The 12,973-nt window shown below is 49.2% G+C and overlaps 1 protein-coding gene across 5 annotated transcripts in view; it reads right to left on the reverse strand.

Moving 5' to 3' along the window:
- CUX2 (cut like homeobox 2) overlaps positions 1–12,973 on the reverse strand; it is a 217,734-nt gene that overhangs the window by 85,044 nt on the left and 119,717 nt on the right. For 3 of the 5 annotated variants that reach the window (XM_067539542.1, XM_067539538.1, XM_067539541.1), the window contains exons 2-3: positions 4,479–4,589; positions 364–411 (exon numbers count right to left, since the gene is read on the reverse strand). In XM_067539542.1, coding sequence (XP_067395643.1) covers positions 364–411; positions 4,479–4,589 — 159 coding nt within the window. The remainder of the gene's footprint in view (positions 1–363; positions 412–4,478; positions 4,590–12,973) is intronic. The other 2 variants (XM_067539539.1, XM_067539540.1) reach the window with 2 other exon arrangements.

Genomic DNA, 12,973 nt, shown 5'->3' on the forward strand with positions numbered 1-12,973 from the left:
CCTCCCCTTTGGAAGGATTTAAATCTCTCCACATCAGACGGTACCAGAACTGGGAAAGTTCATTTGCACATGTAAAATACCTGAGACCTCTTGTGAGATGCCTAGGTGGGGAACACAGTACAAACTAGGAGCAATCAGTACAGGCAGGGGGCCAAGGAAGGGATGAATCAGCCATCAGGTTTTGAACAGATTAACAAAATACCCTTATTGGGCTCAAAGGAAGCATGTGAGAGCTAGAAGTGAGGAACATGCTGCTGTGCAGTTTGGTCTTGGTGTTTTATCCCCGTGGCCCATTTTGGTCTAATCTAGCTAATCACAAACACCATTACGACAAAGTACCTCTTGCGAGTGACGGCTTCTTACCTCTGCTTGGAAGCTCTTTAAGACAGGAGCCACCATCTCTCTGATTTCCTGAAAGAGAGATCAGAGAGTTCACCAGGAGCAGATATCGTACGAGTTCTGCAGTGGTATTTGTATATATACAGATACACACACACTGAACTATGGACACGAACAACTGCCTGTCTGTTGTTCTCTGAAGCTTTAAAGCAGTGCCCTGGCTGGACTTAATCTTCTCAATGGATACTCAACCTCCCTTAATCTAAAATCTGAGAAAAGGTGAAAAGGTTTCCAAACCGTAGCATGGCTACATTGGCTCAGTCTTTGCAAGATGCCAACAGAATAGAATAGCTTTCTCCCCTCCCACACTTTCTCTTTATAGGAGGCAATCAAATCAAACTCCTCCCTCTGTCCTCCTGTCCGCTGCCTACCAAGACACGTTGGTCCTTTGCAGTATCCATTTCCAAGGAGTCTTTCCAAGTGCTGTGCTTTCCCCAGGGCTGCTGGGAATACAAGGGGAACGTTCCTAGGGCCAGGGCCAGCAGGGATCGCATACGTGATCCCAGACTAGAAGGCAATGGGAGCAGCCCATGCGTATCTGAGAGGTGTGTGTGGAATTCAGGAAGATGCTGAACTATATCACTACTCTTCAGGTGTTGATACTGCTCTTTACACTAGCGTACGTGTGTCCACGAGGAGACATCATTGTCTCAGGAATGGATCTGTTTCCACCTAGGCACGGCGGAGCTATGGAAGGAGAGGGAAAAGCCTGCAGAGGATTCCTTCCCACCACAGATTGCTAACCAGGCCGTAACCCAGGGTACGTGGCCTGACCCTTTCTATGTCGTGATGGGTACAATTCATGGGAGCACAGCAGAGTGTAAGCACACAACTCAGCTTAACCCACAACACAACTGCAAGATTCAGGATGGTGTTTGCCGAGTAACCATTCTAATGACAAGATTAGCCCAGGCAACTCGTGCAGCGGCCCACACAACATGAGTTGGCAGGTCTCAGGCCAGTTCCTAGTGGTCTGAATTTCAGAGGGGCTGAGCACGGAAATCAGCAGGAGCAGCGTGCGATCAGCACCTCTGAAAATCCGGTCCCAGTTCATAACAGCAGGTGGCCAAGGACAGAACGGGGCATGAGGACTAGGGATATGTCTACACTGCAATCACAGGGGGAGAGCGCAGCTCGTGCTGACAACCCGAGGTAGCTCGACTCTAGCTGGCTCAGGTTCCGGAGCAGTGAAGAGGCGTCAGTACAGGCTGTACGAGCTCGCCTACCTGGAATCCTGGGTAATTAACGTGCCTGGCAAGCCCACACTGATGTCCGTGCTGCCACCACTTCCCTGCTACACTACCAAGCTGCTAGAGCAAAGCGAGCTCATGGATGTCTACAGGAGCCACAATCACCCCTCATGGCTGCAGGGGAGACACACCAAAGCTCCCCCTTTTGCTCCTCAAGTTGGTCCCTTCACTTTGGACAATGAGAAATGCTGCTCCCTGAGCTTCTGCAGGTGAGGGGATCCCCCTAGTCTCCAGCGAGGCTGTCTGCCCAGCACCTTCCGTCAGCTTGATCTTAATTTGCTCCATTTCCTTTAAACAGTGGAAGCATCGTTCGCTATTTCTCAAGCGTAGCCGACGTAGGGACATGACTCGGGGGCTCGGAAGAAACGGGCATAAGTCTGTCACTTCTGGGGGCCTTGGTTCACATCCTGCCACATGCCCCAAATGGAAACGCATTTGTTGACCTCCACGGAGTCCTCATTGTGGAGCAGTCAAATTCACTCCAGGACGGGCAGCCCCTGCCAAGGAGAAGCCCAGACTGGCTAACGGGCATGAAGCCAAGACCAAGCAAGGAGCGAGCTGGCAAGTTTAGCTGATTCAAAGAGCAAGTGGGCATCTTACAGCCAGGATTCAACCCAAGCAGGGAAAAGGGCCTCATGAAGGCAAACTCCCTGCTGAGGCGCCCATTTCTATACAAGCTCAGAGAGGGTCTTGGAAGCTCACTCCAGCGGTCTCTTCTGATGGACAATCCGCTGCTGCAGAGCCCACCTGGGTTCCCACACTTTGGCCCACATCCTGCTCTCACAACCCTTGTAAATCCAGAGTGACTCCATTGACTTTAACGGAGTTACTCCCCCTTCACCTGGATGTGAAAGCAGAATCTGGATTACTCCCTGGAGCGAGGGTACACACCCATGGGAGGCTTTCTGCACAGGGAGACGCAGTTAACTCTCTCCGTGCCAGCTATCAAACAGAGCGTGCACACTGCATCAACATCTCTAAGTGGTGGAAATCTGCACAGTGCATTCCTGCATCAGGCATGGCTCTTGGGCAGCTTTCCTCCAAGTCAACAGAAAGCTTTTGATGGACTTCACTGGGATTTGGATCAGGCCCAAGGTTTCTCTTTCATTGCCACCCAATTCACCCACAGGTTTTTAAAGAAATTAACCCCCACACAAAGCACACGATTCGTGTTATGGCCCACCAGAGCCTTCGCTGAAAAGGAAAACGGACAGGGTTTAACAGAGCAGAGAGCACCCATCACTCACTGGAATTAACAGGAAGGAAACATTAAAGCTGCTGCTCCTATCTACACTGGCCAGCCTTCACTTTTGCCGTGCTAACCCTTTAAATAGGGATCAGTACTGACTCAATGGCTGCTGGAGCTGCCGACCTGGGCCCTAGATGGAACACTGAGGTTCTGTCCCCTTGAGCTTGTTAATGATTCCCTGGCACTTTTTCACCAGAGTAGAAGTGATTGGCCAAAGTGCAGACGAAGCATTACAGCCCCATTGCCTACCTTTTCTTTTTCATTTTCAGGTGAGTAAGTTAGTCTTCAATTCCTGTCCTAAACTGCTCTGGACTGTTACTGTGGGCTGTTAAACAGTCACCACCCCAGGAGTGGCTGCATTTCAGAGGCTGGTGAAGTGTGTTCCTTGTATCAAATTTTCATATATTAGTTTAAGATCTTTAAATGCTATGCTGTAGTGAGAGAAAGTGCTGGTTATCATTTAAGTGCACGCAAAATCCATTTAATAAAAATCACAAACATAGGAAAGATGGGAAGGCTAAGGAGGGAGCGGAGGTTATAGACAAAAGGGTGCAATTCATGGAGGGAGATTTTAGGCTTGATATCAGGAAGATTTACTAAGAGAAAGTGGAGTCATCTCCCTTAGCAGGAGGAAAGCCCACTCCTGGGGAGTTAAACTGGGACTGTCAGACATGCCTGAGGGAGTTAGTTAGGTAACCAAAGGCCACTGAAATTCACTGGGGCTGGAGTGCCTAACTCCCTTTGGCCCAGCCTTCAATCTCATTGGACAGAACACCAGAAAACTAATAGTAGGAAACAGTGGCTCTCTGGAGAATGGATTAGACGGGTCCATAAAGGCCCTTGCCTCTCTCTCTAATTTCTCTGAGCCCCGTTCTGCCAGCCTTACTTCCACGAAGTAGAACTTCACACCTCGTGTGGTACCACTGGAAGCATGAGGGCAGCAGGATCAGGCCCTCTGAGTCTCATGAACAATGGGGTAGATTTTCAAAGGGGCACGTCCCCCTCGCAGGAACGTTCAGTGGCTGCTGGGGGGGGCCTTTGAAAATCTCCCCTTACGTTTTTGTTTTAGAGGCAGGCAAGAAAATAGCATCTGAAACTAAAGGGAAAAAATCCTAACCAATAGTCAGAAGTGACTAAAATAAAATTTATTTTAGGGAAAAAAAAAAAAAAAAAAAAAAAGCGCTTTCCCCATCTGGGCTGAGATCTGGATGCCAGGAACTCAGCTCTGAATGCTTAACACTTGCTTTTTATAAACCGAAAGTTCTGTTAATGGAAATTGCCTGTGGGCCCAATTCTGAAAGATGCTATGAGGCACCAATCGAGGGTGAGCAGTGCCTTGCAGAAACTGTTCAGCATCTCCCAGGATCAGCCTCTTTCAATACAACGGAGCCATAAGAGGCGGCAAGAATAAGCAATAAAGAAAACCCAAAAGGTTAGAGACTATAATTTGTCTTTGTGGCTAATTAGCTTCCTTTCTTGTTAGTCTACAGTCTTATGTCTACAGTTTTCAAAATCTAGTTTGAACAGAGGAAAATATGCCGTCCTACTGAGTTAATTCTATAACAGCAAATATACTGTACCTCAGGTACATTTTTCTTAAATTCCCGGCTGAGTTCAATTAAATGTTTATGAGAATGTTCACTCTCTTCCTGCCGAGCAGCCAGTTCTGAAGCAACAGAATTAAGCTCCTTCTGGAACAAAAACAAAACAAAAACAAAAACAAAAAAGAAAGAAAGAAAAAAAGATGTTTTTGATGCATTTTTAAAAAAAACCTGTACACATAATTCTCCCAAGCATTTTATTTTCCTATCTGACAGAACCAAGACGTGCAATATCGACAAGGAGGTTGCATGAATAATTGAAGAAACTATGTATCAATGCAAAATAAAATAAACTAAAATAAAAGCGAGATAATCAGAAACTCAGCTAATCAATATTCTTCTCTTTTCCCCCCATTTCTCTCCCAAAAGGAACAGTGACATAAGCTTCACTGTAACTGCAAAAAAACATCACTGTGGTAGTGTCAAAATAGTAAAGTGCAGCATATTGTACTGCCAGATTTTATTCTAAGTCCACTTCATTGCCAGATTCCATATATCAGCAGAGAGGGAACAGGTCCAACAATGACTTACTTACACTTAAGTGTTCATAAATAAGCTTTTTAAGATATATATATGGCTTTTTAATTTCAGCAGAATTTGGAAAAATGAAGGTGCCGATATTAAGTAAACTGACCTTTTGGGTATCCCGCAGTAAATCATGCACAGTTCACTTCAAGTGCAGGGAAATGTTTCATTAAAGAATTATGGATTCAGATCAAGCTGGTTTTGAAGAACACTAACCTGCGTGTGTGAAACCGCAATCAGACGCAGGATTTAAAATGGCATTTAAAAAAAAAAAATCACCCTCCAAGCCAACAGATATAGGCTTGGGATTGTGGTGGTGGTTATAATACACTATGCAGAGCCCCATTTGTTAGGCATGTATTTTCCATCGCACCCTTCCTTCATTCAATGGTTGCAAATTTCACAAGGGGAGCGCACAGCCCCCATCAGTCAGCATGGAGTTCATTTTCATAATTCAGGCTCTAGCCTGCTGGTGTGCTCTGCTGCCTGTTTTCATGATTGGGGAGAGGGTCCCGTGGCTGGCAAGTCAGGCTGTGGTACCGCGTATCCCGTGACTCCAGGAGCGCCAATCACATCCTTTGTCAAGTTCCAGTGATGTAACTGACATACGCGTTCACACTTATTACAAAGTATGTGCTGGAAAGGCTTTGGGAGGAAAGTCAAATATAGGGGTGCTAAAGGAATGAGCATGATTAGCCGTCACCCATTTCTAGTCATTCATCTCAGTCCAGCCGGCATGCACAGCTAAATGCTTTCAACTGGCAAGGCCGGCCACTAGATAATAAAATATGGTGGTGATGATGTAGAAATAACACTGTGCATTACTGGGCACTTTCCATCCAGAGTTCAAAGCGCTTTACAGAACAAGGTGACTAGCATTATCCCCATTCTACAGATAAGGCACAGAGCAGCGTATCTTGTCCCCAAGCAATTCAGTGGCAGATCCAGGCATAGAACCCAGATTTTCCACCTCCTCATCCCAAAATCTAACTACATCTCTCTCTCTCCTGGTATTTCTCCCCCTCACTCCCAAATAATGAAACACACAGTACTTATCCAACTCATATCAGGTGAGAACATCTGTAAAAATTTAAATCGGTGCCATAAAACATGGAGGCCTTTGTCTGATATAGGGATATAGTAAGAGTACATATTCCAGCCATCAAAACCTCATTAGAATTTATCTGCTAACACAGATTCTAATTACCACCCTTCAGTCTAAGGGAAGAGACATAAACCATAAAATGTAAGGAGGAAAAGATTCTATTAATTGCTTTTTGATAAATTGGAGGCTGAAGCACTCATGTCAGAGGGTCAGAATGTATCCGCGTTAGTCTCAGATCGTTCCTCCGTCTTCCAGTGGTGCCTTAGGAAGGAAACGTCCAGTTGGGATGAACCATACACACAGCCCTCTCTGACTGGCAGGTGGGACCGAAGCTGCAATTCACTGCTTGGAAGAGAAAATGCCACAGTAGGACCTCATTAACCTGCATGTGTTATAATCAGCCCAAGAGCGGCTGTGAGAACCACGTGCAGCCAGCAGCCCCATGCACACGGGCAGTGTGGAAGAGCTAGGGTTGCTGTTCCAGATCACAGGTGGAATAAAGGCCTCGGAAGGGCTGCCAAGATAGGTCCCAGCAGGTGGGGGGGGAAGACTCCGCAGAGGCCCTACGGTCCAGAAGCCAGGGAACCCGCTGGGGAACCAGGAGAGCCGGGTTCTGTTCCTAGCTCTGCCACTGACTGACTGTGGGGCCTGGAGCATGTCATGTCACATTGCAGAGCCTCAGCTTCCCCAGCTATAAAATGGGGATCATGCGAAGAGAGCTGAGATCCTGGGCTGCAACGTGCTGTGTGTTCCTGTTCTAGCCCCCCGCTCATAGCCCTACCGGAGAAAGTCAGAGGGGAATTTCACCCTCACTCTCAACATTTGGTGCCAGGCAATGGGCCTCCCAGTGCTTGGACACCACGGGGCTGGGTGTGGCCAGGAGCCTGAACAGAATTAGCAAGACTCCATGGTCCAGAGCAGAAGTAACCTGAGATGCTGAATTCACTTTGGGGCCGCTGAGTCCTTCACCCGCAGTCTGCCCTGCCCTGCCCTCTGACAGCTGATGACATCAGCTAAGGCCTTCTCCTCTCCCCGCACCCGTACAGCCGCACCCCCAGATAGCCCCCCCACCCGGACTCAGGTGACAAAATGGTTTACTTGTATAAACCCATTCTGCAGAGAGCGATAACCCGCCCAGGCGAAAGCCGAAGGGTGCAGGACAGCTGCAGGGCAAGGGGCGGGTTAGTTTCCTGTCTCATGGTCAGCTGGTTACTGCATGTCTCTGTGCCGCTAGGCGGCAAGAGCTGAGATACCAGCCATTAACTGTGTCGGCATTCGGCTGCGAACCTGTCTCAAATTCTGGCCAAGGCTGGGCTCCGCTGGATAACGCCAGCAGTCAGCTAAGAGGCCACTCAGCAAGCGGCCGATTCTTGAACCCCTCTGCCGGCCAGAATATGCAGCACGATCCCCACTCCGACAACTCCCACCTAACCTTACGGGGGACGTGTTTACACAAACCCTGTCATTTGTGCCAACCCTTCCATTCAGATAGGCCCATCTGATTAACAGCACCTCAGATACAGACAAGCCGGAGCCCCCAGACAGCCCTTCCTGAATAATAAACATCCCACTTCGTACTAATACAACATGTCCACGGGGTCCTCAAACCAAACTCCAACAAACTGAAAACTTGGGAAGGAATCTGAGTCGCCAAGAACAGACACCCTCAATGCCCAGGATATCTGCGAGGGAAACCACACACTCTTTTTCACCTCCACAGGAGCTTTTGCCACTGACTTCTGATGGGAGCAGGGGCAGGCAGTAGAGACGTGGCCATGACTTCAGTTCCAAAAGCAATGATCCAAAAGGGAAACCTGGCTCCAAACACCAGCTGAGCTCAACCCTTCGAGGGGGCTGGAAAAACAAAGGCCCAGGAACTTTTTATTCATTCCATATTTTACATATACATCCACTCCACATCCGAGCACGCACACATAATATATAGTCAGCTTCTGCACAGCCCCATGCCTCCTGTCCAGGCTGGTGACTGAAGCAATGAAATAATGATCAGCTGGTATCTCCTCCCACAATGGAACCAGGAAGTACTGGAAATCCCATGAGGAAAACCCGCTGCCACACCATTTCCACCCTGACACATGGATGGAAAGAACCCAGGTAAGTACCGATATGAAGCACTGGAGGGCAAACTGCCGCACGCCTTCAACCCCGAGGTGGGAGGCCATTTTAACCTAACATTTTAAGGAGGGCATCCAGTCTAGCAGCTAGAACTATGGACGAGGGGCTGGGCCTCCTGGTTGGATCCCCGCCTCAGCCAGTGAGTCACTGGGGTCTTGGGCAGGAGACCTAACCTCTGGGCCTCAGCCACTAAGTCTGTGAAGTGGGGTGAATAACAGAACCATACAAATGTGGGGCTGGAAGGGACTCCGAGAAGTCACCAAGTCCAGCCCCTTGCGCTGAGGCAGGACCAAGGAAATCTAGACCATCCCTGACAGGTGTTTGTCCAACCTGTTCTTGCAAATCTCCGGTGACGGGGATTCCACGACTTCCCTTGGCAGCCTGTCCCAGAACTTGACGATCCTTATAGTTAGAACACTTTTCCTAATGTCTAACCTAAATCTCCCTGGCTGCAGATGAAGCCCATTATGTCTTGCTCTGCCTTCAGTGGACCTGGAGAGCCACTGATCACCCGTTCCTCTTTTCAACAGCCCTTCAAAGATTTGAAGGCTGATCAATAGTTACCTGTCTTGTAGGGGGTGAGACGCTCAGTCGAGTCGCTAGACATTGCTGAGGCCAGCCCCACCCATTCAGAGAGAAGCTGGGCAGAGTTGGGGCTCGATATGCTTCTCTGACTTGTCACTGGCTCTGTGGGATTAGGCAGTGCAGCCCTTACTGAGCATGGCCAGTCTCAAACGTTAAGCGGTAATGAATCAGGCCACCAATAATCGTATGTCTGCAGTTCCCCCGGGAACGTCTCCAACACGATGCCGTGCCGGGGACAGCATACAGCCGTTACGTCAGCTGTCCCTGGAGACAGATCTGCCAGAGCTAGAGGGAAGGGGCCACGGTGCAAGGATGAATTAGGCCCAGAGCGCTGGAGATCACACAGCCAGAGCTGGGAATAGAACCCAGGAGGCAAACTCTGCTCAGTTACCCCGTGTAAAAGCAGGGGAACTCCACTAATGTCAGTGGAGTCATTCCCAATTCCAGTGTCACTGAGAGCATCGTGTGGCTCTGAATTGCCTTCTTCACAGTTCTGTGCCTCTTTACAAGCCTTTCCTTGTTTCTGCATGGGGCGCAGGGAACGGATCCGTCCGCGCGAGACACAAAGGGAAATGGCTGACTGCGCTGGCGCAGCTGCCGAGGGAAGGGGACACAGAGGAAGAGGGCCTGCCAGGTTTGTGATGCAGGGCAGAACAAGACAGATGACTGTGCACAAGACGGATTGCGGTGCACACGGGCGCACGGTAGATGCGATGTTAGACAGGCCGGGTTACAGAAGCTATCAATCATTTCCTACATATTATGTAAATTTCTGATGCTAAAGATGTATGGAGTCAATTATCAGGGGTCACTGCTGGGTGTGAAATTCATACAATGAAGCTCTCTTGGTCTCAAATGAATTTGAGAGAGATTGCAAGCATACTGCCTTTTATTGGACAATATAAATATTTCACTGTTATATAAAAAATATTGGAGAGAAAGCAGATAAAACTAAATCCTGTGTGTATACAGAGAAACAGGGAGTGAAAAATGGCAGTCAGCATCTTTTTAACTGCCTTGTGGTGCAATACAGGAGTACTGGTTGTGAAGCAGGTTTTATTGCTGGTTTCACAACGGTACGGTGGCAGCATGTGTTTCTAACACACAGAAAGACCTGGACTTGGAAAGCAAGCAGAGATGCAGCTTCCTCGTTCTCCAGAAACACAATCCTGTTCTGAGTCACACCAGGGTAAATCAAGAGCAATGGGCATCAGTAAAAAGGTTGTGCCAAAGCATGGAAGCAAAGCCAGAGAGCAACAAGCTCCGATGTCTAATTTTGAGCCACTCTCTTGCATGTCTTGTTCTAACTCTCACTTTCTGGCCAGGCCAGAGATCAAAGAGTGAAATGACGAAACAGACATGGAAACCCATTTCTCAAAGACTTGGCCAGGGCTTTACGTGATATACAGTACTTAGTCAAAGGCTTCGGTGTAATCATTAGCCAATAAATCACAGCCGCAGTTGTTTCTTGTACTCCCTCGTTTAATAACTTAATAAAAGCTGAAGTACAGTAAATACAGCACTAGCTTCCCAACACAAGTACTGCCTGGTGTGTTTTGTTTTGCGCACAGTAACATTTCCAAACAGTTTAGGGAGACGGTTGTAAATAAGAACAGAACAGTCGGACAGGCCCTGAGATAAAAAACATGGGAAAGTCCAGAGCCAAACCCAACTGCTCCAGCCAGAGTCCTTCTCTTTGCTGGCTGTCCAAGTGACCTCTCAGATCAGGGTACGAGCGTACGTGGTGCTTGTTCCACATGCGGAGCTGTCGCTGTGTCAATGGAGGTTGTGTGTGTGGTGCGAGCGATAGGTACTGGGGATGAGACTGTCGCGGAGATAAACGGGCAGCAGAACAGCTGTTCCTCAAATTGAGACTCACTGCAGCTCCAACAATCTTACATGCGTGTCATGCAGTGCCTGTCATCCCCAGGGGTTTTACAAGCTTCACTATCAGACTGTACAAACAGCTAGAGAGGAACCATTTCCGCTGCACTGAAACACAGCCACCTTCAGGGTACAACTTGCCAGAGGCCCCTTGCTACAGTTCAGTACATCCCTTTATTTCTGCCAAGCACCAATTCTCCACCTGATCAGCCCCTCTTTCAAACCAGGACCTCCTCCTTGGCAGCAAAATGTAGGACTGGCGTGTGCTTTCTGACCAGGCCAGAGGAAAAGCGAGGTCTCCTGACCCACGCAATTGGCGCCCTGGGCAAAGGAACCAATCACTTCTAATGAGCTGAGCGGGGCACATATAAATAGGCATCGGAACCACAGAGCTTCTGCTTGACCTCGCCTGCCCGTTTAGAGTCAGCCCTTCGGAGAACTTGGGAGCGAGGATTCTGCGAATCCCAGGAGACAGGCTCCGACGTCACCCGACAAACCTCTTTCTCCCCTGCCTTGCACCTCGGGGAGTCATCTGGCCCTAGCCACGAGGCCCCTCTGCTCTGGGAGCACGCCATACCCTCTGGGTTCAGACACAAAGCTCAGACTCAGCATGCGCTTAACGGTAAGGATGTGCTTACATTCCATTGACTTCAATACGAGTTAAGCACATGCTTAAATATGGCCCTGGGCGCTTGCTGGCTATTTAATTTGGGTCCCCGCAAGGCACCGCTATGCTGGGGAAGAGGAGCCATGCAGCAGGCCTGAATTGACACGAGATCAGGGAAGGGGTTATCCGTGGGGCCCGAGATTAGAGGGGCGAGCCATCCTCAAATGGAAATGAGGGTAGCAAGCAGTACAGGACACTGCTGCCGCCAGCGTTCTGGGAGCACCCTGGCCACATTCACTCTGGCTAGAGAGAGGCTGCAAAATACGCCTCTTGGTTTCAAACGCCCCCAGCACCTCTGATCCAGTCATTCCACAGCCACCTCTCAGCCACCTCCTCTTGCTGACAGCAAGTTGCTAAATCCGAGGGGCAGCAGAGCCGCTCTCAGGGCCGAGGACACAAGCTCATTCCGGGCAACTCCTCCATTTGGCCCAACGTGACCTGTCCACGTCAGAGGTCCAGCTGTTTAACGTCCCACCTGCAAACAGAAGCCTGGTAGCCTGCCAGGGCTTTGCCAGGCTCCTGAGAGAACAGTGACAAGCGAACATGTTTGTGCATGTCCAAATGGCAGCACTCCACCCCGAAGCACAAACACGCGTCTTGCACGTTGAGCTGTCCATGCCCACTGCACGTTTGCAGCAGTGCATTCTGGGAAAGCCTGGGCAAGGGTCTCACACTGGATTGGCTGCTGGGGCCACAGACAGAGAACTGTGGGGGTTTCGTACGGGGCGAGGCACTTTGGGATGTCCTCCTCCCCAGCTGTCTGGGAGACAGGGCTGGCTCGTGCTGTGCAGTGGGCATGGAGAGTGCTGCGTAAGGGCCCAGTCCTGCCAGGCGAAGTTACTCGCACAAAGTCACTGGCAGCGCAAAGCTTCAGTGTGCGGCCCAAGGGTGTGGCTAGGTCCTGTCTGCAGTGGAAGCAGGCTGGAGTTATAGCATATACAGGGACCAAACTGTGCCCTTGTAACTGGGCTGGACTGAGCATTACCTTGTTGCATGGCCTTGGGCTAGTCCTGTCATTTTACAGGAGGCAAGTAGCATGGACAAGAGTTTCATCCATTCAAAAATTCTACTTTAAAAAAAGAGATGAGAAACTCTAGTAGTTTTTGCCCTCCAACCCCAGCTCACAACATCCCTCAGCTCCGGCCTACACAAACCTGCTGTTCCCAAGCTGGTGATGGTCAGTTATTGATATCCAGAAAGGTGCAGTCACTAAATGATTCAGAAAACACCCTTCGGACTGAGGAAATTAACATGCCTGTTCTGAAGCCTTCTGTGCTACATACCTCGTGTGCCTTGTATGGGTCTTATCGACGTAAGTGCTTCTCCTGCGCCCGTGGCCCTTTAGCCTATGAGCATCACCCGGCGTTAGCAGGCTGCAACTGATCAATTCCAGGTATATTTTCCTGATAGTTTTCCTGACTTATTCCTCTGTTAGCATATCCGTCCTCACTTGCAGGCTCCTGTATTAGCATAGGACATTTTTATTTCATGTTCACCGATACATCAACCCTTCTCTGCCACAATGAAAAGAAAAAACCTTTACGAATCAATACCCCTCTCTCCACCTGTATT

The sequence above is a fragment of the Emydura macquarii genome, unplaced genomic scaffold (genome assembly GCF_026122565.2).
Source record: "Emydura macquarii macquarii isolate MOO-44397 ecotype Brisbane River unplaced genomic scaffold, CSIRO-AGI_Emac_v2 contig_554, whole genome shotgun sequence".
NCBI classification, from domain to species: Eukaryota; Metazoa; Chordata; order Testudines; family Chelidae; genus Emydura; species Emydura macquarii.